This window comes from Amblyomma mixtum, chromosome 1 (assembly GCF_055824585.1).
Source record: "Amblyomma mixtum isolate Tamu chromosome 1, ASM5582458v1, whole genome shotgun sequence".
NCBI lineage: Eukaryota > Metazoa > Arthropoda > Arachnida > Ixodida > Ixodidae > Amblyomma > Amblyomma mixtum.
Genome location: NC_143012.1, coordinates 130,427,342 through 130,453,273, shown reverse-complemented (window position 1 = coordinate 130,453,273; position 25,932 = coordinate 130,427,342). Strand labels below are relative to the sequence as shown.

At 45.2% G+C, this 25,932-nt stretch overlaps 1 protein-coding gene across 4 annotated transcripts in view; it reads right to left on the bottom strand.

Annotated features, from left to right (window-relative positions):
• Positions 1–25,932, bottom strand: part of LOC149367588 (uncharacterized) — a 1,242,925-nt gene that overhangs the window by 35,144 nt on the left and 1,181,849 nt on the right. For 3 of the 4 annotated variants that reach the window (XM_089556290.1, XM_089556305.1, XM_089556318.1), the window contains one exon: positions 2,976–3,049. In XM_089556290.1, coding sequence (XP_089412416.1) covers positions 2,976–3,049 — 74 coding nt within the window. Of the gene's footprint in view, positions 1–2,975; positions 3,050–19,302; positions 19,810–25,932 lie in introns of those variants that run through there. The other variant, XM_089556295.1, reaches the window with a different exon arrangement.

Sequence of the window (25,932 nt, the reverse complement as noted above, 5' to 3'; positions counted from 1 at the left end):
AGAGCACTGAGGCAGGTCAATGTCTTCGGCAACGAGGGCTTTAACACAGGAACCAGAAGGGGCAACGACCAAGACAGCTTCGGGCAGGTAAGAGAACTCGACTTAAGCTCGAGTACAATCGATAATAGCAGCATGGCGCGATAGGAAATCCCAGCCCAGGAAGACAGCATGAGAACAGCAGGGCAGTACGACGAACTCGACGGCATAGATGGTCCCCTTGATGACAACTCGAGTGGTACACGCTGCCGACGGCTGGATGTTCTGAGCGCTGGCAGTGCGCAGTGAGAGTCCAGCAATTGGCGTCTTTACTTTTCTTAATGAAATACACAGCTTTGCGTCCATGACAGAAACCGCAGCACCAGTGTCGACAAGCGCCATGGCGGAAACGCCGTCGACGGAAATTTCAATGACGTTAGCGGCTGACGGATGAGGCCTTTCGAAGTTCGATGTGGACGCAGTTCTCGCCTCAGGAACTGCGGCGCCTAGTTTTCCTCCTGGTTAGCGGTGGGGCGACGTCGCATAGGCGATAGACCTGCGTCGTGGAGAAGAGGTCCGGCGGCTGGAGAGGGCAGAACGGTCCGGGGAGAAATCACGACTCTGCGGCGGCGCAGCAGGCACAGAGTACTGACTCGTTGGAGGCCAGTACCCAGGAGCTTGGGGAGGAATTTCCGCGCCTGGGAGACGACGGCGGCAATGCCGGGCTACATGACCAGGAAGGCCACAACAGAAGCAAATTGGCTGATTGTCCGTTGTGCGCCAGGAATCGCTGACCCTTGGAGTAGGTCGACGGTAAGGCACCGGCCCTCGCAAATGCGCCGGAGGTGCACTATAGAATGGCGGCTGCGGTCTTGAGACGGCGTCAGCATACGTCACTGGAGCCGCGACAGGAGGCGGTCTCGCGACGGCTTTGGCATATCTGAACGGAGCCGCCACCGGTTGTGGTCTGGCGACAACGTCAGCGTATGTCAGCGGAACTGTGACAGGTGGTGACGGATGGGCTGGTGGAAGAGCCTCAGCAACTTGTTCTTGAATTGTGAACAAAAGTAACTGCGCAAAAGGACGGGACAAGAGAAAGAACCACACGGGACAAACACGGGACATTGTGTCTGTCGGAGCGCTGGAACCAGATATGATGGTCGGTCTTGAGCGCTCGGCAGAAAGGAAAGTTGACGTGCCACTTCTTCCCGCACGAAGTCTTTAATCTGCTGTAGCAGCGAGGGGTCAGGAGCAGGCGTGAGCCCAGCAAGCGACTCAACCTGATTTGGCTGCTGGTGTGTCAGAATCCTCTGCTTGCGCAACTGCTCAAAGCTTTGACAGAGCGTAACAACTTCGCAACGGTACGCAAGTTGCGCGCTAAAAGCATCTGAAAAGCGTCGTCATCAATGCCTTTCAAGATGTGTTGGATCTTATCGGCTTCCGACATTTGAGGATTGACTCGCTTGCACAAGTCAACGACATCTTCAGTGTAGCCAGTGAAGTTTTCACTAGCCTTCTGAGATCTTTCGCGCTATCGCTGTTCGGCTCGGAGTTGCCTGACAGCCGGTCGACCGAATAGTTTTGAAAAATTAGTCTTGAAGGTCGACCAGGTTTGAAGATCTGCCTCATGGTTGCGATACCAGAGGTTAGCCACACCGGCAAGATAAAAAATGACGTTGTTCAGCTTTGACACATCGTCCCAATTGTTGTCGACGCTCACCCGCTCGTACGATGTGAGCCAATCTTCAACATCATTCTCGTCCGTCCCGCTGAAGACGGTCGGGTCCCGTTGTCGAAGGGAGCCGCACAGATGTAAGCCTGGCCCACTTGTAAGGCCTGATGTTGGACGTCCTCAGACATCTTGCGCGTCGGGGGCATCGTACCCCGGCTCCTCCACCAAATGTAAAGGGGGGTTTATTACGAGGTACTGGAGCAACGGAAACGGCGACGGCAACAGTCCGGCATCAGGTCAGCGAAGCACACACGAGCGTAGCGCTGGCAAAACTCGCGAGAACACTGCCCCCTCGTCTTCGTCTTTTCAGTCACCGGACACATCTTCTTCTTTATCCTTACAGAATGAATGAATAAATGAAGCAGTGGGGGCCAAGTGGCCCAAATAGAAGTCCTAAGCTTCATTGGTCGTGACATCCTTGGTGATCCATATTACGGTTCCGCTCACCTCTTTCTAGACGATTTACGGCACAGCGAGCGATTATTCGTTTTCATTCTTTGTTGCCGCTACACTTGCGTTTGCCGCACAGCTGAGCGCAGGCTCTGGGAACACCGGCTGTAGTTTTACCGCTTGCTCAAAGTTCCAGCCTTATCGCCCTCCCAAGAGGTGCATAAGTGGCGCTAGAAAACCCACGCATGGTCGATTCTTTGCAGCAGCACCCATTGCGAGACAGGCAGCGCCAGCACCACAACTTTTGGGGATCCACCGACGAAGCAAACTTGCTTCGCCATTGCTGCGAGGGCCGCAGCTATCCTCAGATCAGCAATGTAAGCTTTTTTTGCAGAGGAAGTGGCATAAAAGATGTGGAGCTGCCTCGTGATCAGCCCATTCGCCTTCGCGCACAGCCGGAGGTGAATCTGCCCCCAACTATGCTTCCCTTTTCTGGCCATCTTACCCTAACAGACCAGTAGTGATGTGAAGCTGCCTAATATAACTATTATTTTCATTCCATTCCATTCTATTCTTATCACCCAACGCGCTGACTTGCTGATGCTGGCAATAACGGCTGCAAGCGGAAAGAATTGCAAGAGAATCTCTATATCACCGTTCTTTGGCTGCTTCCCTAAGGTAACTACGAGTTTGTTTTCTTTTGCACGCTGCGTTGAAGTTCAGCCGTATTATTTCAAGTTTAATAGCTTCCTGCACATTCTGCAGGCCTCCAAGTTGAGGTCTGTATTCCCTCCCAAAGCGAGTGTAGCTTGTGCGACCGCCTGCGCGAGGAAGCACACTGCCTGGCAGCGACGTTGCTGGCGGCCATGGCGCTTACCAGTCGCCTGCTCCTGAAACACTCTGCACCTGCTTGACCATCGTGGCTGGATAGTGCATCACTCTGACGGCCTCCTGCACAAGAATCAATGCAAAAAACAAGCAATGAGACGGCTACGTAAGGCAACGTCTGAAAGAAGTAGTATTTCGCATGTGGGCACCCTTGCATGTCCGCCCTTTAGACGTCATTCGCCCACAGACACGTCGGTAAATGTGCGCGAGAGACATGGCTTGCCGACAGCATGTAAATTTGCATGTCTCGTGGAGACAGCGCTCTCTTTTCACAGCAAAAAGCGCTTGTGGGCACCACACTGCTGTTCCATGACTACAGCGCACCGAACGGGACATGAAGAAGGACACAGGCTGAGACACAACACAGCGCTGGCTTACAACTGAAATCTTTAGTACCTGCCAGCCGGAATAAGTACCTAGCACTCTTTGCCGTTGTCATGTGGGAAGCAATACATCGGCCAAACCGGCCGATGTATCAACGAAAGATTGAAAGAGCATGATTATAATGTCGCACGTGGGCCTATCGTAGGCCACGCATCGAAACACTGCAGAAACTGCAAAAGTGATGTTGTTGATGACGAAGATGACAATAATGCCTGCGTACCATTGTACAACGAGTGCGTTGTGATAGGTAGGAACCGCGATTCGCTGACAAGAGAAATCATAGAAGCACACATGTTAGCAAGGCTCCCGGAAGAATGCATAAGCGCACCATCTGTACTGCTGTCAGGAAAAGAAAAACGCTACCTTGAATGTGAATGTTGACACGCGTGTGCTTTATTTTGTTTTTATTTTTTTATTTTTTATTTTTTGAATTGTTTCCGCTGCATGAATTGTGTCTATTACTTCTCATTTTTCACCGCCTGCTAGGTACTTATTCCGGCTGGCAGGCAATAAAGATTTCAGTTGTAAGTCAGCGCTGTGTTGTGTCTCTGGCTGTGTCCTTCTTGTCCCGTTCGTTGCGCTGTAGTCATGGAATATTTGAACCAACTCGCCCAGCAACTTACCTTGTCACACTGCTGTTCACGCACCAGGAAAACGAAGCTGTATGTGTCGCGTCGGCAAAACCGGTATCCAGTCGCACCTTAGCCCCAAAGGTTTGCTCTTACATGGTATTTGGTCCAAACTTCTTTGTTCGGGCGTCCAGTCAGTATATGGTTTTGCGTGCGAAAGTTTAATAAGCGGTCCTCTCCTGAATTTCACTGGTTCTAGTTCTTTCGATGGGAAGGATTTTTCCGTCCTTGTATATAGCCAAGTATAGTAAAAGACATAATCGAAAACTCTTAGCGGGAAATAAATGATTTAAAATCAATTTCGAGCAAATGTCCAGTGGTCATAAAGTCCTAAATAAACGTCTACGAATTGCAGATACTACAAACAAGAAAGAAGTCAGCACGAGCGCATACGCACAATTTTTTAACGAGATTCAAGTGATCGATGCATATATACCCTCCCAAAACTCTCGCTCATGTGCGGATAAAATGCAAGCAAAAGGCCTAATCGGAGCAGGCGTGAAACGAATTTCTTCTCAGCCTCATACGGAATCGATCGCTTTCACCTCATTAAACAGCTGAGGGTAAGCGCCCATGTTGTCTTCTCTTTTAAGATCAGGGGTCGATAAAATCCCGCCTGGCGAGGGAAATTCTTACCTACCTTGTCAAAAAACATATTATCGTCAAAGATGTAGAAAAAACAAAAAAGGATTGTTGTTCTGGCGCCCCTACGGGTGACTTGATCACAACGAAGCGAAAGATGGGAAGGTAGCTATATATGAACGATTTTTCGAGAGCAGCGCGGTGATATATCTCTGATTCTAAAACAGCGCAAACAAGACAAGGACGTTGCAAGGAAACGTACAACACGAGCACTGGTGTTGTGCGTTTCCTTGTTTGCGCTGTTTTAGAATGAGTACCTGCCAACTCGCCCAGGCTTCTACTTTGGTCTCCTTAACGACTTCTGTTCTTTTTTTGAATATATTAACTGTGGTGTACCTCAGGGAAGTATACTGGGTCTTCATTTTATATGAAGACCCAGTATACTTCTTGATTTTATATATTTTTCTTCATTTTATACATTAATGACCTGACACAGATTACAGATATGGCAAAATTTGTAATTTATGCTGACGATATTAGTTTGTTTCTTTCGGGTTTATCTGCAAGTGAATTACTTGAGAGAGGAAATTCTGTTCTAGAAAAAGTGCTGCTCTGGTCCAATATGAACTCCTTAAAAATCAACAACACAAAAACTAAAGCAATAATCTTCAGTCCAGTAAGCCTCACAGTATCTGCACTTGCGTCACTTACTCTGGGCACAAATAGCATTGAAGTCGTCACCAAACACAAAAATCTAGGAGTCATCTTTGACGAACATCTTAAGTGGCCTGACCATATTCAATATCTTACAATATCTTGATAGTAACTCAAGTCACGGTATCGCTGCTTCGTCACATGCTGAGCCGACTGATCGATCGTCTTCTTCGCCAGTCCACAATCATCAGTCAAATCACGGTACCTCTGGCTCGACCTACGCGCCGTAGGGCTGCGCGAGGGGCAGTGGGCCGGTGTCCGATACTGGCAACTCGATTTCTTTTCTTTTTTCCAACATACGAAGCTTGCTACCCAAGCGCGATGAACTTAATCCTATCATTGATTCGTGTGATGCTGATGTCGTCTTACTAACCGAAACGTGGCTTTCTTCCAAGATAGCGGACATTGAACTATTTGACTGCAAAAAACGCTATAACGTGTTTAGATCTGACAGAAGTGAGAGATCTGGAGGAGGTGTTTTAATAGCTGTCGCGGATAACATTGTAGCATCGCCTATTAATATTCCAACTAGCCTGGAACTGGTTTGGGTGGAACTTAGTGTACGTTTTAAGAGAATGATTTTGGGTATATGCTACCGTCCCCCGTCCTCGAGCCCAACATTCGTTGATGAATTGCATGATTCCCTTAACATGACCACTGTACGATTTCCGAGTACACCTATTGTCTTAGCTGGTGACTTTAACTACCCTAGTATCATGTGGACTAGTACATCACCTTATCTCAGCTCTTTTTCTACTGAGTGTAAAAAGTTTTTGTCAACTTGTATGGATTTCAATCTTTCGCAGTTAGTCTCTAAACCTACTCGAACTACTTTATCCTCATCGAATGTTTTAGATCTTGTTCTAACTAACGTGCCTCATCATATCCCTTCGATATTTTACCTACCTGGTCTCAGTGATCATTCTTTGCTGCATTTTGATGTACAAATTCCTGTGTATATCCGAGTTGGTCAAACTAAACACATTAGATATTATAAACGGGCTGATTTTAATGCTATTAACTGCGAACTAGCTGGTTTTTTGGATGATTACTTACCAGGTTTTTCACAGCGTTCTCTTTACGCTAACTGGGATTTGTTCAAGGATGTCGTTGAACATCTCATTAACACTTTTGTACCATTAAGATCTTTGAAGTGCGATCGGGAATCACCTTGGTTTAATAATGTTTTAAAAAGACTCTCCAATAAAAAGAAGCGCTTGTTCCGCTCTGCGAAGTTGTTGAATTCTAAACAACGATGGGAGGCCTACTTTTCCGCAGCTGCAGAGTACAAAGGTGCGCTAAAAAACGCAAAGGACACATTTTTTAACCACACACTGCCTGCTATGCTGGTCAATAATCCAAAACAATTTTGGAATGTAGTTAACAAGAAAGACCCTTCCACAATACTACTTACTTCTTCTGATGGTGTTGCCTTTCCTCCATACGAATGTGCTTCTGTTCTAAACAATATATTTGCTGCGGCATTTTCTACCAATGTTTCTCTCGTTCATCGCGTGTGCCCTGTTTTTGATGCTCTTCCTATGGATCCAGTTATATTCGACGCGTCAGGCATCCAGTGCATCATAGAAAATCTTAAGGTTTCCTCTTCCTGCGGTGTTGACAACATTAATTCGAAGTTTTTAATTAATACAAAGTACGAGGGGGTACCCAAAAGAAACCGGAATAATTTTTTGAATCGGCAAAGCTTCTGTCGTACCGCGTTTTGCCGCTAGGAGTGCATAGAACGAACATTTCAGAGTCAGTAAGCCGAGTGCCGTCGCTGAAGGAGGTCAGACTAGTTTAGGCAGAGTTTTAGAGTGACGACTGTTTTGTCTGAGCGTCGTTTTTGCAATGGCTGATGTTCGTGAGCAGCGTGTGCCGGTGAAATTCTGATTTTTTCTCGAAAAAAGTGGAACGGAAGCTCTTGAAATATTCAGAAAGACGTTCAAGGACGATGCTATGGGGACAACTTAAGTGTTCCTGAATTAAATCCTGAACAAAGCAAGTCATGCCAATGGAAAACTTCAAATTCACCTCGCCTCAAGAAAGCTCATCAGCTGAAACCAAACCTCGAAACAATGCTGATTTGTTTTTTCGACGTGAGAGGAGTCGTCCATTCAGAATTTGTTCCGCAGGGTCAGACAGTTAACCAGGCTTTCTGCTTGGATGTTTTGAAAAGATTGGGTAACAGTGTTCGGTGGAAGCGGCCTGATTCGTGGCAGACGGGTGACTGGTTTTTCCACCATGGCAATGCCCCTACTCACACAGCCCTGTCTCTACGACAAATTCGGACCAAAAATGGCATGACCTCTGTTCCTCAACCCTCATACTCACCCGACCTTGCCACGTGCTACTTTCTTTGTTTCGTAGAATGAAAAGACAGGTGAATGGAAAGCGTTTCGCTGATGTTGCTGAGGTGAAGAAAAAAACGACGGAGGGACTGTCAAGCATCACAAAAGATGAATTAAAACAATGTTTTGAAAAATGGAATGAAAGATTCGACAAACGTATTATTGTAAGTGGAGAGTACTTTGAAGGATATTAAAGGTCTGTGCTTAAAATGTGAACAAATAAGTTCAAACAAAAATAAGTCCGGTTTCTTTTGGGTACCCCCTCGTACTATTGTTCCATAATTCTTACTAAATTGTTTTAACAGTCTCTTGCAACAGGTTGTGTTCCCAATGATTGGAAAATTGGGAAGGTGATTCCACTGCATAAGTCCGGAAGTAAACATTCTCCTGATAACTTTAGACCTATATCGCTCACTAGTATTCCGTGCAAGATCATGGAACACGTCATATATTCTCATCTCATCTCTTTTTTAGAATCTAACTCCTTTTTCAGCATTGCCCAGCATGGTTTTCGTAAGTCTTTTTCATGCGAAACTCAGCTAATCTGTTTCACACATGACCTTCATTGCATCCTTGACCACGGGTCTCAGGCAGATTGCATATTTTTGGACTTCTCGAAAGCGTTTGACACTGTTTCACATGAGCTTCTCTTTCTTAAATTAAGCAATCTGAACATAGACCCTAATGTCCTTGCATGGCTGCAATGCTTTCTTTCTAACCGTTCACAATTCGTAACAGCGAACAATATAAACTCTCATTCTTTGCCTGTCCGTTCCGGCGTGCCTCAGGGGTCAGTTCTTGGGCCCCTCCTTTTTCTCATCTATATAAATGACTTACCGGCTAACATTTCTTCTTCAATTAATCTTTTTGCCGATGATTGTATTACTTATCGCGAAATTAAAGATGGTAATGATGTCTCTTGTCTTCAATCCGATATTAACAAGGTTCTTGACTGGTGTTTTACTTGGAACATGCAACTAAACATTAATAAGTGTAAACATGTACGCATTTCTCGTCTCTCTAATGCCCCTTCTTCTTATCACATTAACAACGTATCTCTCGAAACCGTGTCATGTTATAAATATCTGGGTGTTTACGTTTCTTGTAACCTGTCTTGGAAAACTCACGTTGAATACATAATAAATAACGCTGATCGCATGCTTGGGTACCTTTGCAGAAATTTCTCACGTTCTTCTACTTCAATAAAATTATTACTTTATAAAACATTGGTACGGTCCAAGTTAGAATATGCTGCATCTGTCTGAAGCCCTGGCATCGATTCACTCGTTTCAGATTTGAAAGCTGTGCAGAACCGCGCATGCCGTTTCGTTCTTTCTAATTATCACCGAACAAGCAGTGTAACCGCCATGAAATCAAGTTTGTCCCTACCACTTCTTTCCCACCGCAGATCAATAGCCTCATTGTGTCTTTTTCATAAAATTTGCCACAACAGCTTTCTCAATCCTAAGTTACTGTCTAGACCATGTTACATATCATCACGCGTTGATGACCGTCATAAAGTTGGAATCCCATCTTCTCACACCAAATGTTTTCATGACTCATTCATACCCCGAACTTGTGTCAGCTGGAATCACCTTCCCCACGACATCGCAGGTATTTCCGATAACAGTGCATTTCGTAAAGTCCTTAATGTTTCTTTCTGAGTATGTGTCGTTTATTACTGTATAAAAATTGCCTTTCACTGTCTACACACTGTATTAATATATCCCCACTGCATTCTAATCTCATTGCCTTCCAGTGTGTTCACTTTTTATGTATTCCTGGTTTATTTTTGTTTTCTCTCCTTGTTGTTGCTGTTTAGACTGAATTTTTATGTATTCCCACTCCCCTCTGTAATGCCTTCGGGCCCTGAGGGTACAATAAATAAATAAATAAATAAATAAGTAACTTATCAAAAACTGTAGGTGTCATCTGTCGATGTCACGATATACTAACAGTAGCAATTAAGAAAGTGATATACCATGCATTATTTAACTCTCAAATTACCTACTGCCACTTAGTCTGGGGGACCGCAGCCCGTACACGTATTAACCACATTCTCATCTTGCAGAAAATGGTCATCCGTATTATTTCCTCCGCTGATTACATGACACATACACCACCATTATTTATCCTACACAATATTCTACCAGTAAACAAAATGTTAGAGTACAACGTCCTGCTTCTTATGAAATCCTCGAACTCCCACATCAGTAAATTCCTCCTCAAACTTGCATCCTTACAAAAAATAGACCCACCCAGATATACACGTCAAAGAAACCAATGGTCGGTACCTCAGACTCGCACGAACTATGGGAGGCAAATGATGCAATTCCTAGTTCCCAACACACTTCATTCAAATGAATGGTAGTGTGGGAATGCTGGCTGTAAAAGAAATGTTTTTATGAAAAATTTTCTCAGTCGCATGGATGATGACAGTTTTTTTTTCTTAACTATTGTTTTGTGTACATGCTTGTACATCCTCACTGTGTCTCTTCACAAAGAGAAAATTCTACCTCCCTATTTCTATTAACTCATAGTGAACACTATAGCCAAACGGGCGAGTTGGTGGTACATATTGAATGCCAACAGCGCAAACGACGCAGACAAAGTAGACGAAAACACAGGACAAGCGCTGTATTCACAACTGAAATTTTATTCAAGGAAAGTAGTACATTTTATAGAAAAAGTGGCCAACTTATCAGCTAGTAAACACAACCCATGTTTCTACGTGGCATCAAGGTATGCAACCTCACTGTCATGTAATGAAATAGATGGCTTACTGACGCATAACCTTGTTTTTTTCCTCATGTGATATGCTTCCATAATCTCACGAGTTAATCGGGACGGGTGTTTGTAGAGGATATCACAGTAAGGCAATGAAGGAAAACAAGATTGGCAGTCTCGAAGATGGTCAACTAGATTATTAGATTTATTAGATTATTAGCGCTTGTCCTGTGTTTCCGTCTACTTTGTCTGCGTCGTTTGCGCTGTTGGCATTCAATCATAGTGAACATCATATTTTGTACTTATGTCTGTCGCTTAGAACTATTTAGTAGCGTTGTGTTCGAGATGTCTGATTATGATTTCATTTGTTGTTCTTCTTGCCTGTTATATTGTTTCATGTTCAAATTGATTTAATTGGTAAAAAAAACTTACATGTTTCGTCTTTTTTGCGTTCGAAATTGCAGTGCTTAGTCAAATTGACCTGGTGCTTTATAATGTCCGAATTCTGTGTGCCCTGCTGTCTTGTAATGGGCCCCGGGCCTAGTCAAGCTACTCTGAAGTAGCTTTTTGCCTATGGGCCTTTTTCTCTTTCAGAGAAATAAAGAACATGTGTATGTATGTATGTATGTATGTATGTATGTATGTATGTATGTATGTATGTATGTATGTATGTACGTACGTACGTACGTACGTACGTACGTACGTACGTATGTATGTATGTATGTATGTATGCATGTATTTATGTATGTATGTATGTACGTACGTATGTACGTATGTATGTATGTATGTATGTATGTATGTATGTATGTATGTATGTATGTATGTATATCTCTGGTTTCTGTTGCGTGTGCCAACCTTGCATTAGAATCCATAGAATCCGCAGCGTTTTCCTCATTCAGCTCCCCCCCCCCCGCAGTATTTTGTACGTTATGTCGATGACTGCTTCTGCATCATCAACCGGCAAGACGTGGAAAGGTTTCTTTCACACCTCAACACATTGCAGCAAGGTATGGAGTTAACCCTAGAGGAAAAAGTGGACGGCCGCATCGTTTTTCTCGACGTCCTCGTAGACCGCACAGGCCATTCTCTGGAAACCGCGGTTCATCGCAAGGCCACCCAATAGGAAGGTACCCAAACTTTCAGTCATACCATCTCATACAGTCCCTTCCGCTCTGTTCAACCGTGCTGTTTGAAGACGCTCAAGCACTAAGAGCGAAGCAACAGAAGTAAAACAACTAGGTCTCATGCGCAACGGCTATCCAGTCCAAATACTACGGTCACGAGAACAGCGTGCCTCTGCCCCGCGAAACCTAACTGTGGCATGCGCAAAGAAGCTGGTGCCAATAGCCGTGGCGTCAGTGATTACATTGCTCGCATTTTTTTCTCAGAACGACGTTCGCGTGGCCCATGTCCCTTCAAGTACGCCCCTTGCTGGTCAAGGACCCTATTGGCCCAGCTGTCTATCAACGGGTTGCCTACAAGATGCGGCTTCCTGCATCCGTGAAACAGGAAAATTCACGACGAAGCTCAAGCAACACCTTAAATGACGTCGCCCAAGGCAGAACTCGTTCGAATGCTTTAGTCGAGCATCATCAGGGCACTGGCCATGACATCCACTGGGACGTGGCATGTATGATTTCAAAGGAAAAATCATTGCCAAAATCCTTACTCATGGAATCACTGTACGTTCAATCAACGCCATACGATTAACCGGACCTGTTGCAATCTCCCAGAAGTTTACCTTCGCTCTTTACGAAAAATCGCTCATATATATAGCCACCTTCCCGTCATTCGCTGCATTGTGATTATTATTATATTTATTTTATTATTTAGCAATACTGTAAGCCTTTGACAGGCCTATACAGGCAGTGGGTTACAAAGATATTCCCAATGTACAACACTTCGTAAAATATATTAACACTCGAACTTATTATCTGCAACAGAACATCATTCCAACCAAAATCAAACGGTAGAAAAGAGCAGGAAAAAAAAAAGCTTCCGCGTTATGGCACTGAGTGAAAAAAAGACTCTACCTTACTGACAAAGCTACACACAGAATCGCCGTCAACAACATCCCGTGGCAAAGAATTCCAAATCTCTACGGACGACGGAAAAAAAAGAAAACTTAAAAGTATTGCACCGTGTGACGTATGGCCGGATGTGCTTATCATGATTTTTTCGTTTAGTGTGACGGTGTGGTGGCTGCAGATACTGATCTTTGTTGATATGGAGCGACTCATGGTAAAGCATGAAAAGAAACTTCATGGCGGCAACGTCTGGCTGCACCGTCAATCATTTTTTTTTTGTACTCCTTTGCCGAGAGTATGTTTTCTGTAGGGGTGTGCGAATATCAAATTTTTCGAATACGAATCGAATACGAACACTTGATTCCGAATATCGAATCGAATATCGAATAATCCAGGACAGACGCATTTAACCACTACAAAACATTTATTTGAGCACCCAAGAACATCACAATTCAACTATCGATGATTAAATGAACACAAAATGTGTGTGTGGCTGCACAAAAAGTATCAAAGTCTCGAACATTATTCATAGAAGAGTGGAAATATCAGAGAGGATGGCTAGTAAACAGCATTTATTAAGGCTAGCTTGCCATCAGCACCAAAGCGCGTTGCTGGGATGAACATTAAAGGTTGTCGTGAAAGAAAACCAGCTGCTCCACATGGTCAGGCAGAAGTAGTTCCCTTCTAGCTGAAACGACTCCTCCAGCCACAGAAAATTCCCTCTCACTTGGCACTGACCTGGCACGTATTGCGAGGTTCTTCGTGCACAGCTCTGGCTATAGCAGCTTCACAGGTATAGCCACAAAAAAGCTCACCAGCGCAGTCAGCTACGATATGGCCCTTAGAGGAAGAAAAAATTTTCCTTCCTCGAAGGGAAAATTCGAAGGAAAAATTTTCCTTCATCCATGCGCATTGCTCTGGGCGCCGCCATGTTGTTATGTCTCTGTCGATAGGGCTTGCGGACCGAAATGAACGCCGGTGCTCACAATGAATATTCGGCTAGATACGAATATTCGCGTCGGGTCGAATATTCGAAAGAATACGAATACTTGGATTTCGAATCGAATACGAATACTAAAAATATAATATTCGAAATATATTCGAAAATTTCGAATACTCGCACACCCCTAGTTTTCTGACAAGTCGGTATGGCTTTTTTCTTATGTGTAGTACGTCTCGAAGGTAAAATCCTTTGTGTCAAATTCCAGACGTTTGCTTTTAAGGCCCTATATGGCTTATCAGCAACAAAACCCAGCTTCGAGCTGCCAGTAAAAGTGGTCCACAAAGCCCCCAATGAACCTACGTAACATCAAACGCCTTACAAGCTTCTTGAATCGACTCCAAACGACTACGGACGTTTTGCAACTAGATTCAAACGTCTCATAGCGGTACACAGCAAGAAGCTTACTCTGAAACTTCTCTAAAACGTCTGCAGCAATACGTTTGCTCAGAAAAGTCTTCAGTCTCAGCGCCAGTGTCTCGTCTCTCTTTCTGTATCTTTGTGAAGTTTGCGCTGTTCTCCTTTGGGATGAACAACCACCTAGCTCAATATATGTTATTCAGAGAGTAGGAGAAAGAGGAAAGTCAGGGAGGTTAATGGGAAGAATAAACCGGTTTGCTACCCTGCACGGGGGGATAAAAAGGTGAAGCGGAAAAGAGAATAGCAGGAAAATGAAGTGAGTATGCAAAATCACCAAGCGCTCGGTAAAGTCACAGCGTATCGTGCAGGCCAGAAGTTCCCAAGAAGCGAAGCAGTGCCTTGGACGCCTTCGCCGCTGACTATCGCTGCGGCCAGTGGCCGAGAATCTTCATTTCCGTCAGTGGGAGTGGATCTAGATGCTCCAGCGCACGGCTGAGAGACTGCCTTTAGGTGTTATTCAGTGAAGCCTCTTAAACGTTTGTAGTAGAATTCTAGAATTGCTTCAAAAACGTGTAACTTCAGACCACGTCAAGGAGACACGCCTACGTGCTCTGGCTGGCAATTAGCAAAGAGTTGCCGCCGTGATCTACATATTTCAGATCACACGAAACGTATACTACATCTCAGTAGTTCCTCACAGCACTGCCAAAGTTCGTATGAGTGCACAGGCGTCTTTCCGACGCTGCAAAAATTGGGGCAGAGTGCTTTAAACTGCGCATTCGCCAAACGCTATTTCATATCGAGCCTGAACGTACGCTCGGTTTAAGAAGGCAATTTCCCGAGCTTAGCGTACGCGACTTGTGTACAGTGGTGAGCAGCCTTGTCTAGAGCGCTTGAGGAGTGCGCACTTGGTAACAAAAACCGAAATTAGAGAGCAGCCCCTCATTACAGGGCAAAGTTTTCGTGCCTGCTTTGTTTACGAGGCTATCTGGCGCTACTTCCGTTCAAGCGTTGCAGCTGGACCCTAGAGGCTGCCACAAAATCTGGATTTGTTTGCAAGGAAGTGCACCGCCCGAGCGCTCTAGACAAGGCTCCTCACCACTGTACGTTTAAACATCGTTTCCAAAATGGCCGCCTCCTTCGAAGCAGAACCCCTTGCCTCAGACTGAATTCGTCGTTTACTGCCGTTTAGAGCGTGTTCACTGGCTGTAAATGGGCATTTGAGCTTTCGTTTTGTCTCATCTCGCCTATAACAAAACATAGGCGCCACAAATTGGCTTTATTTTTTATTTATAGTCACGATTCAGTGGGTTTTAGTCGGAAGAGGGGCGTCGGTTTGGTGACAAAAGTGTTTCCCGATCTAACAACCAAATGGCGCCAATGGACTGAAGTTATCTTTTGCATACCCTGAGCTAAAGATACGAATGTAAAAAACGGCCTAACATATCCTGCAAAGTGCTTGCCGTTTGGCATACGTACGCGTGCATACGCTTGGGTGCGTGGACAGCGTCGATTTAGGCTCTGTTCTTCAATATCTGTGCACGTCGAAGACGACGAGTAGCGGAGAAACACATTTCGCGCGCTCTCCTGCTTGGCAGAGGAAGTCTCTCCTTTCATAGCGCTGCAAGGAACTTATGCGATGGAGCGTAGATCACAACAATCACGGCACAAAAATTATTGGATGGCTTCCCTTTACTCCGATGTTTGCATTTGACGTTCCGAAAAGCAGGCGCACAGATGCGAAGGCCGCTCTTCCTAATCAAGCTCTGAAAACGCATTCCGTCCTACAGAGCTCCAAATCACGCTATAACAACGGTCCACGTCGAGTGCAGCTGACCCATCACTGCTGGATCATACTGGTTCCGATAGCAGCTACGCGAGTGATTAAATTTGAGTCATGCTGCGAACCCGTTGGAGCTCGGCTGGACCGGCGCAGTGTGTGCGGCCTCCTCGAAGCAGCCTCGCATGCTTCCTTGCGTCCTGCACGCCGCAGCTTGCTTTCCTTCCTGCGGGGTGACGATACAGTCTATGTCAACGTGGTTTCAAGGGAAAATAAATCTTTCTGCATGCTGTAAGCATACAATGCAGTTTGTTCATTGTTTTCATGTTGCCGCTTTGCTTATTTTGAATTTTAGGGATTTAGTAATTCGGTATGGTTTATGGTTTGGTTTATGGGGTTTAACGTCCCAAAAGCGACTGAGGCTATGAGAGACGCCGAAGTGGACGGCTCCGGAAATTTCGACCACCTGGGGTTCTTTAATGTGCATTGACATCGCACAGTACACGGGCCCCTAGAATTTGTCCCCGAAAGAAATTCCAGCCGCCGCGGCCGGGATCGAACCCGCGTCTTTTGAGTCAGCAGCCGAGCACCATAACAACTGAGCCACCGCGGCTCAGTAATTCATTTGGTCATCTGGCGCTGCGGTCACAAGCGGTTGCTTCCTTCACGTGCGAAGTGGGCGCTCCACGCGTTTCTCTGCCTCTTTGTTTCGTCCTCGTTGGTGCTGCACGCTGCTGTTCGCAGTCTTCCCGCGATATCATTTACTACCAGCGCTACGCTGAAACATGAACCTCGTTTTCCGCAAAAGTAAGTTCCCTTTCATTTCTCTTGTGTGGTGAAAGCGTCAGCCTTGCTGCAGCTAACCAATGGCCTTATTGAGCGGCCTCCTACTGTGACGCTCCTTTGGTTTGCAAATCGCAAAGCAGTATCAGCCAATGTTTTACGTACCAAAGTGTAACGTTGGGTGTATAAAAAATTGCCGAAAATTACTTCACCGCATAATGCGAAATTTGAGCGCAGCTCATCAGCTGTTTCAGCTTTTCGATAGACTGACGCAAAGAATTTGAGCAAAACATGTATGTACAATTACAGACAACTTGTCATTTTTCGCACATATTCCTTCTTCAAGGAACACTCCACTACCGGTTCTTGATTGTCATGGAAGGAGCTTGTCGTCGGACAAATAGATGGGTATATGCTCGACTTGCTGCACCAATGCCTGGTTCTCAAAGACGAGGTCTGTGCAAGTATTTCGCGAGGTTGTCACGGCCGTGGGAGGTGTTACGAGCGAGAGCAATGGAATGTTCTCCCGCGTAATTTGTACTAAATTCCTGTTTCTCTTTATATCTACATTAAAGTCCCCACCCACCCTGCCGCCATGGCAGGTGGCAGCTAATGGCAGATCGCGAGCGATCGCTCACCGTTGTCAGCGCTAACGCATGAAGCTCACACCTCTCTCTCATCACCCCACGTACCTATAAGCGCGATTCCGGCGTCCACTGACACAGGGAGCCAGTTATGCGCACTTCTTTTCCTTAAAATGATCGGAGTGTAAAACGTTGTCAACGCCAACGCCAATGAACACAATGCACGCCGATGGCCTATGGCTTCAGCACCGCGCTTCTTGCACAACGTTGTCAATGCCCACGCATGCAGCGCTCGTCTGTCACTACCGCCAAGTAGCTTATAGCACAACTGAGGTGTTCACTGTTCCAAGAGGGCAGTTATGCGCCTTCCCTCTGCTTTCCAAGCTCGCGCTCCATTGGTTTCGCAGCTTCCGTTTTTGTTTGCAACGAACAACGGGGACGCGGCAAAACGCAGAAACGGGCGCCAGAGAGCTGCGCTCTAAAACTGGGCGTTTTCAGCCAGGTTGCTCTCGCATATTTAATGTCCTCTACGACCTGCTTGCTTTACGAACGCGGTCAAGAAGTAACCGTAGTAAAATCATGTCTTCATTTGTGCTGGCAGTGTGACATAACTTCAGAGCGACCAGGTTTGTTTAAAAGTAGGCAGGAAAGGCGCAGCATTTTTTCCTCCACATTCATTGAAATCTGTGCATAGTTGCATCCTGGCAGGATTTCATTCTTGCCAACAAGTCTCATCTGGTTTGGTTTGGTTTATGGGGTTTAACGTCCCAAAACGACTGAGGCTATGAGAGACGCCGAAGTGGAGGGCTCTGGAAATTTCGACCACCTGGGGTTCTTTAACGTGCACTGACATCGCACAGTACACAGGCCTCTAGAATTTCGCCTCCAAAGAAATTCTAGCCGCCGCGGCCGGGATCGAACCCGCGTCTTTCGGGTCAGCAGCCGAGCACCATAACCGCTGAGCCACCGCGGCGGCTGGCCACCTGAGTGGTCCAATTAACTGTGCTGTGATTACCATCAGTGGCACTCGCGTTAAAAAGGATTTGGTCATGCTTACAATTACGGAAAGGAATGTGCGGTAGCCGCCGCTTTGTCGTTCGGCTGCTGATCCCAAGGTTGCGGATTATGCGATGTGCGAGCCGCGGCGGCCCTCTGCCGATAGAGGTGAACTACAAAAACTCCCGTGTGCTGTGCGAAGAAGTCGGCGTGTGTTAAAGATTAACCCGAAGCCCTCCACTACGGCGTCAACTCACATCGGCCCGAGAAACAGCAAAATTTACAAGTGGACCCGGCCCTGCTGACACCAGGGAACGAGTGATCGTCATATCGATCTGCGATTTCAGTTTCCTCTATTCCTTCACCAGTTGAATCTCTATAATGTGGCAGTGTAGTTGAAGCCCGTGGCAACTTCAAGCGGCTGGTCTGGACGCCACAGGCTTTCCCACTGAGATTTGCCTGTGTCCCTAAAAACAGGCATATGCTAATGTTAAAATTAAACAGTGAAAGTATGACTACCAGATACTGCAGAGTAAAGATTTTTTAAAAGTGCGCAGCTAAAGCGTGCCAAAACAAAGACTTAAAATTGTTGTTGCCATGTTTGTATGCAAGGAATAGCAGAGCTACCTATCGAAATCACAAAAATCAACGTATAGTGACGACACTGATCTACTTAACGTAACTTCGATAGACTACTGACGTCTGAACTGCTGCATCTGCCCGCAGTTGTTTGTTTGGTTGTAGTAATGCCTCCTGGCCCACTCTTGGCATGAAGTTCTGGTGCAGTCTGGAGATGCACTGCCCCAAAAAAACTTCCTGATGCCCTTCACGCAGACTGTTTTGTCCTCCAATGGGATGTTCATCCTGAGCATTTCGTTCAAAGGAAACTGGAAGTACATAACAAAACTACATAATAAACACGTCATTGCGTAAAAGTCTTTACTACAGCTTTCTCGGCTTAACATTCTTGTACACTTGAAGAAACGTCACACTCGAATTAGTCTTAATGGTCTCACATCTTTCTCCTCAGCTTATGTTACAAGGCAGCATCGTATACTCAATCACCCCTTTTATAATAAATAAATGCTGCATGCAATAAACAAATAAATAAACGCTTGTATAAATGCTTCATGTGTTTATTTTCGCTAAATATCATGACTCATTAGAATCATCTTATCAACAAGCGTAGAAAGCTGGGCTAGTTGGTTGCTAGTACTATTGTGAGACATTCGAGCGGCTAAAAAGACAGGGACGAAGGTAGACGACACAGGACGAGCGCCGGCATTCGTCCTGACAGGATCGGCGTTCGTCCTGTCTCGTCTACCTTCGTGCGTGTCTTTTTAGCCGCTGGAATGTCTCACAATAGTATATTGCGATTTGCTGTTATCAGTAGCCACAACCCTCGGTGTTCATTTATGACTACATTTCTGGGGTACTGAATTTTTACTTGTATCGCTTTTTTGTTAATTCATAACGTGGTGGCTTTTAGTTATATTTTCAATGAAGATTTGACATTTTCATCTGCCATGAACTTCAGTGAAAAACTGACCAGTTCAGTGATATGATGCTTTTGCTAACGCCCATGTAAGTTTTAACTTCTCCCTAACTTGATGGCTTATAGATGTTAATTTTAATGGACACTGCTCTACATTCTTTTTAATTCCTACCGTGCAAAATCCCAATTTTTGTGGACTACGCTATGAACACATATTTTAAATAAATTTTACACTGATGCTTCGTGCACCGTAACTGCTTCAGTTATTTGTTCGACTGAACTATTCTCAAATGGTTTGTCAGATGCCTCGTCTGTGTCACAGTGCCGTCGTTCAGTCAAAACTTCTCCCGTACTGCGTGCCTCGCTTGCGTCTCCTGTGGCAGCAAGACCTTGAAGTAGTTGGTCAAGGATCTGTGGCAAAGGAAAACCACACAGCCAAGAACTACGCACAAAGTGTACAAACTTCCTCTTCCGAAAATTAAAACGCACGAGAAATAGTTCGCACCACTTTACTCCCTATCAGCCCTCAACAGAACGACGCAGAACTCAGCAGAGTGCAATCATAGGTAGCAAAATGAAACACTGCACTAGGCGCGCAATAAAGTGTCGAATAAAAAAAAGATTACCACAAGTGACTGCCGACCGGCGCGCCGGAGAAAAGAATGAAAGATCGAATTCCCTGCAGGCGTGGACTTAGCGCGGGGAAGGCCTTGTAATCGGCGTTTCCGTGAAGCGCAGCGCAACGAGTTCTGATTAACTTGCGGCAATATTTTTTCACTAACCACTGCATGCCCCTGCTCTTCCAAAAGCGCGAGCACGCGAACGTTTACTGTGGTATACTGCAAGCCCTGCACTCCAGGGAACACTGCGCTGAAATCAACGCTAGCTTACGACCTGCAAACTGCGGACAGGCGGTGGAGAACGCTGCGTGGTGCGAGCACACCTGCCTCCTTTTCTTCTCAAACTCGCCGCTGAAGTTCTCTGCTCGGCGTTTTCTTCAAAAGGCCGAAGCTTCAGACGCTGCCTTTTGAGTGGAATGCCAGAACTTCTTAGCAAAGCTGGACTGGTGGCATAGTCTTCGTCGAGAAAGTGCTCTGTACAAATAAAACTTTACAAGTGTCCAAGTTGGGCCGGTTAACTGCGCAACACGAATCCACAGTCTTCGGATTTTTTTGATCTCGCGGAACCGTATGCGACGGTGTGTCGCGACCAAAGATGCTGTTTTGACAGCCTTCACCGTCCCTTATAAAAATGGTCTATAGACTCTCTAAGACTTTTATAGACTCTATAGCCATCCTTCAGACTTTTACTTTTGTCTATAGACAGTCTATAGAGAATCTATAGACTAAAGTCGATAGCTAGCTCAATTTCCTTTTGTCTATAAACGGTCTATAGACTCTCTATAGACTAAGGTCTACAGCTGTCTCAATTTCCTTTCGTATATAGACGGTCTATAGACTCTGTATAGACTAAGGTCTATATGCCTCAATTTTCTTTCGTCTTTAGGCCGTCTATAGACCCTATAGACTAAAGTATATAATTACCTAAATTTTCTTTCGTCTATAGACGGTCTATAGACTCGCTATAGAGTAAGGTCTATAGCTGCCTCAATTTCCTTTTGTCTATAGACTCTCTATAGACTAAAGTCTATAACTGCTTCAATTTCCTTTCCTCAATAGGCGATCTATAGATTCTTGTAGTTCAGAAAGGCGCAAAAGACACACACACAGGAAAAAAGGGGATGACACAAAGAGCGCCTTTTTTCCTGTGTGTGTGTCTTTTGCGCCTTTCTGAACTACAATCATGAACCAACTAGCCCCAAAGCAAGTTCTTTTGCAACGTATAGATTCTTTATAGACTAAGGTCTATAGCTGCCTCCATTTCTTTTCGTCTATAGACGTTCTATAGACTAAAGTATATAGCTGGCTCAATTTTCTTTCGTTTATAGATGGTCTATAGACTGTGTATTGACTAAGGTCTATAGCTGCCTTAATTTGCTTTCGTCTATAGACGGTCTATAGACTCACTATAGACTACGGTCTATAGCTGCTTCAATTTCCTTTCGTCTGTAGACGGTCTATAGACTCTCTATAGACTATAGTCTACAACTACCTCAGTTTCCTTTCGGCTATAGACTGTACACTATAGATAGTCTACTGTCTATAGACCAGTCTATAACAATCCTAATTTTTATCTAACAATGTTCTATACACTGACTTTCGACTAAGTCCAGAACAATTCCAATTTCTTTTTGCACTGCATGGTGAGGGGACCTGCATCTGGTGACAGCAACTATGTCGGGAGTCCTTCACCTCCTTCGCTATTACGGAAATTAAAAAGTGTTGCTTGAGGACATTACAACACGCTCCTGTGTAGTGTTTTCAGGAGCCTTGATAAGCTCCTTTTCGTTATACCGTGACGTATATTGTCAATACAATTAAACATTTAATGCTAACAAGTAAGCCGAGGAAAGGCAGCCGTTTTTGAAATAAGGGCGCCCGCAAACTGTACTACATCGAACGAATACGCTGTCCCTTAAAGGAATCGCTCGACACAATTCCATTCCATCTTTCAATCGTTACTGTCCAACGCGCTGAAATCAGAAACATTTCATCAACGGTTCTACATCTCTCTTTAAAATGTCCTGAAAACAAAGGGCGAAAGACGGGTGTGAGAATTCAAGGAAGCGCCCATCCCTTTGAAACACCTTAGAATAGTCTCAAAGAGCCTGGTCCTCTGTGCGATTAACATCTGCCATTTATACCTTTGCAGTTTGTATTCACGTGAATAAGTGCTGCGACGCAACAATCACAAAGCCAGTATTTTTTCATTCCTACCCTTGAAATGGGTTTCTGTTTCAAGTTGTACCCGTTTTACCGCGAGACAGCGGAAAATCATTCGGGCTGCAAACAACCGTGTACGTGGATGCCTCGGTGGCGTCTCTCGCGGATTACGTTTTCTTCAAAATCCAACTACATCGTCCGCTTACGGTAAGTCTACACGTTTATATTTTATTCATTTGGTCTCCTAAACCTCTTTAGGCAGAGCTGTGTGTGCAGAACAGATTATGAGCGCAGCGACAAACGTCCTATCTTCGTTTCTAAGGCGGAAGACATCGGGTTCTCGACTAATGCCGCTTATCTCTGTGCCGCTGTCTTTCTAACGCGCGGAAAGGCAGTCTGTGCGATGCCCTTGATGATAAGCCGCTCCACGCGAGCTGTCTACTAGATTTTTTGTGTTTCAAGGTAGATGCGCAGCCAGAAATGTCGTTTAGCCTGTGAATGACGGCCGAAATGGAACTATGAGTTAGTTACCGCCGGTGAGTTCAATTTACTTCGCACCTCCGAAAACGTACTTACTGTAGCGGCCTTTATTGGCAAGAGATGACTGGTTGTTAAGGCCGGTTAGAGCGGGCAAGGGCAGGTCCGGTCCCAGAACAGTTGATGCTTTTGCCGCGCGTCGGTTGATGATGATGATGATTATGTTCTAAGGCTGAATGGCACATACCCACGGCGGGGGGCGCGTCGGTTCTGCTGCTTCAGCTGCCGATCGTCTTCTTCTCGCCTCGCGCCGCGCATCGGTTCTGTTGCTCCGTCTGCTGAGCTTCTTCCTCTTTACATTACATACACTCTCGTTCTGTGGTGGATTACATTTATTTTCTAATCTTTGTGTTATCGCCTGTCTGGACCATGGAGTGCTGTTCTTTTTTAGGTGTGCATTGTTTGCTAAGTGTGGCCGCTCGCTCGGTGCGCGTCGTGGACGCCGACGTTTCAGCAAAGGTGTCTTGTAACGCTATAGACTGGAGCGCGAGACGTTTGTCAAAGTTGTAGTCAAGCGGCGCTGGAGGAATGCTTATAGTGTGATGGGGGAATAAAATTCGTTGCCGGCACGAATGGCCGGCCTGTTCAAACACCGCGAAGAACCCACGAGCTGCATCCCGTCTCCCCTTCGTTGCACACGTACGAATTCGTCCATGTCTGTCATCAGAGCCGTTGGCCGCCGCCGCTGGCCTGCGGGCACTTCATTTTGAAAGCTGGGTAAAGGTCGGCTCGACAAGAGGTGGCTGACATTTCGTTCCGAGTGGTTCGTTCATGAATTCCGCTCACGCGTGCACAGATTTCTCGAATACCGTTTGCGCGAGAGGCAAAGTATGTGTTTCTGATTTCGGACTGCTACGTTACGAATGCGCCGATGTAACTCGCCGCTTATTTGCGCCTAAAATGCAATTCAGCTCTCGTGTTATTATAGCTGCGCCTGTTGAAGGCGTCAATTGTTTCATTGAAATACTTCCTACTTTGAGCGCGTTCAATGCTTTCGCTGATTTTTCTCACAGCGTTGGGTTAGGCTACCTCCATGCAAGAAACAAACATCTTTACTGCGTGGTTGGGGCTGCACTTGAAGGAAAGACTAAGTGAATTTCAGACGGTATTTTATCGTGACAGTAATATGTTGCCTCATCCTCGCGACTGCTTTTGAAACGGCGCAGCTGCAGCCTCTGTGTGCTGTATGAGTTTTCTGAATAATGAGCGCGGCATGGAAGCGCTGCACCTCGTTTGTTTCTAAGAGCGCGCGCTGATGTATGAGTATGCTGTTCTGTCTTTGTGCTTCAAGTTATAGGCGCGAACGTGTGGTGAACTGGTTGCTTCTGCCTGCTGGTTTTGTATAGTTTGTGCCGTTTGAGTATCGGCTTACGTACACCCGGCCAAATCTTTAACTGGCTCTGGTGTTGCATCGCTAAATGCACCTTGTAACTTTCAGCTACACTGCAGGCATATTCATGCTGTAATTTGACGTGTGAGATGGCATTTCATGGTTTCTTTTTGCTAATATAATGTTTGAGCAGACTACTTGCGTGTTTAGATCAAAGTTATCAGAAATATTCATCGTCTGCCACTACGAAGAGCCGAAAAAAGCGGAATACGCAGCGATGGTTCTGGTGGCGCATTTGCACTTACTCTGGGTAAACGACTTGTCCGCAATGAAAGGAGTGGTAGTTTACCCAGAGGATGAGGCCATATGGACCAGATCCATTGCTGCGTATGCCGCTTGTTTCAGCTGTTCGTAGTGGCAGAAGAATATTTCTGATACCGTTGATCTAAACACGCAAGTACTCCTCTCAAACATTATATGAAGAAAAAGGAACCACGAAATGCTATTTCACTCGTGAAATTACAGCATGAATATGTCAGCAGTGAAGCCAAAAGGCACCTTTTTTTACAAGGTGCATTTAGCAATGCAACACCCGAGCCAGTTAAAAATTTGGCCGGGTGTACCAAACTTCACGCAGGGTATTTTGAAGCGCTTCTTCTGTAGCCGTTGTAAGAATAAATGCTGCAATATTCTCCTTTTTGGATCCCTGTGTAAGATGCACTGAATCTGTATTATATGGAGGTGGCATTCTCAACAGCTCCTTGCGAGTCAATGCAGATATGTGGCACAATTGTTCGAAGTCTTCTGTTACAAATAATGTAAAAGGATTGCCATACAGAGATCAGTATTGGCTGTAATAGTATTGCCATACAGAAATCAGTATCAGTACTGGATTCAGAGTAGAGTGCTCCAGGGATTATGGGTCTTTGTTACAATGTTTTATGAAGACACTTATATTCTGTCGTGTATTTACTGAAATGATTAAGCCGGCGTAATAGGCCAGTGGCTATCATGTTCTTCTGGCGACCTGAAAGATTCAGGTTCGATTCCGGCCTAGGCGGTCGCATTTTAATACAGGCAAAATGCTAAAGGCCTCTGTACTCTGCACAGGCGGCCGAAATTATTCCTCAGCCTTTCACTTTAGCGTCTCGTAGCCTGTGTCGCCTTGGGTCTTTGAACCGCATAATACCAAACCAAAAGATCAAGATTGCCTTTCTAGAATGGCATAGCCAGGTTATGCCTTGCATTGTAAAGCACATGTGTAGAGATGGAATGGTAATTTTTTTTCATTTCTTCTTATATTATTTTTTTCCTTTGTGCTGTACAGGTGAACATGTCCGGATGATTGACTGCAGACAACAGGCCGCAAAAATGCTTCTGAGGAAACTAGCCGGATTGTTACTTTCAACATTTATGTTACTGTGGTGCATTGTTATGGTGCATGTATTCATATTCCCAGTCTGGATAGCTTGGAAAGGAACTAAATTTGTAAGTACATTGATTGTTTCATTTGTGAACTCTGTGACCTTTTTCAACGGTTGTAGATTGTCTGTCTATAGGCAGTCTATAGATAATGGTCTACTAATAGTTTAGTAGACAGAGGTCTGCAGACTGCCTATAGACAAAGGTCTATAGCATTGCCAGGCCACACACCTATGCAATGTCTATAGACAGTCTGTAGACATATGTCTACTGGACCAGTAGACTTTTGTCTGTAGACTGTCTATAGACAGTAATCTACAGGAAGTCTATGACCATAAGTCTATAGGTCGTCTATAGTCCGTCTATAGACAAGTGTCTATAGATGGTCTATAGACAACTCTATAGGAAATGTATGGCCATAAGTCTATAGATCATCTATAGACTGTCTATAGACCTGTGTCT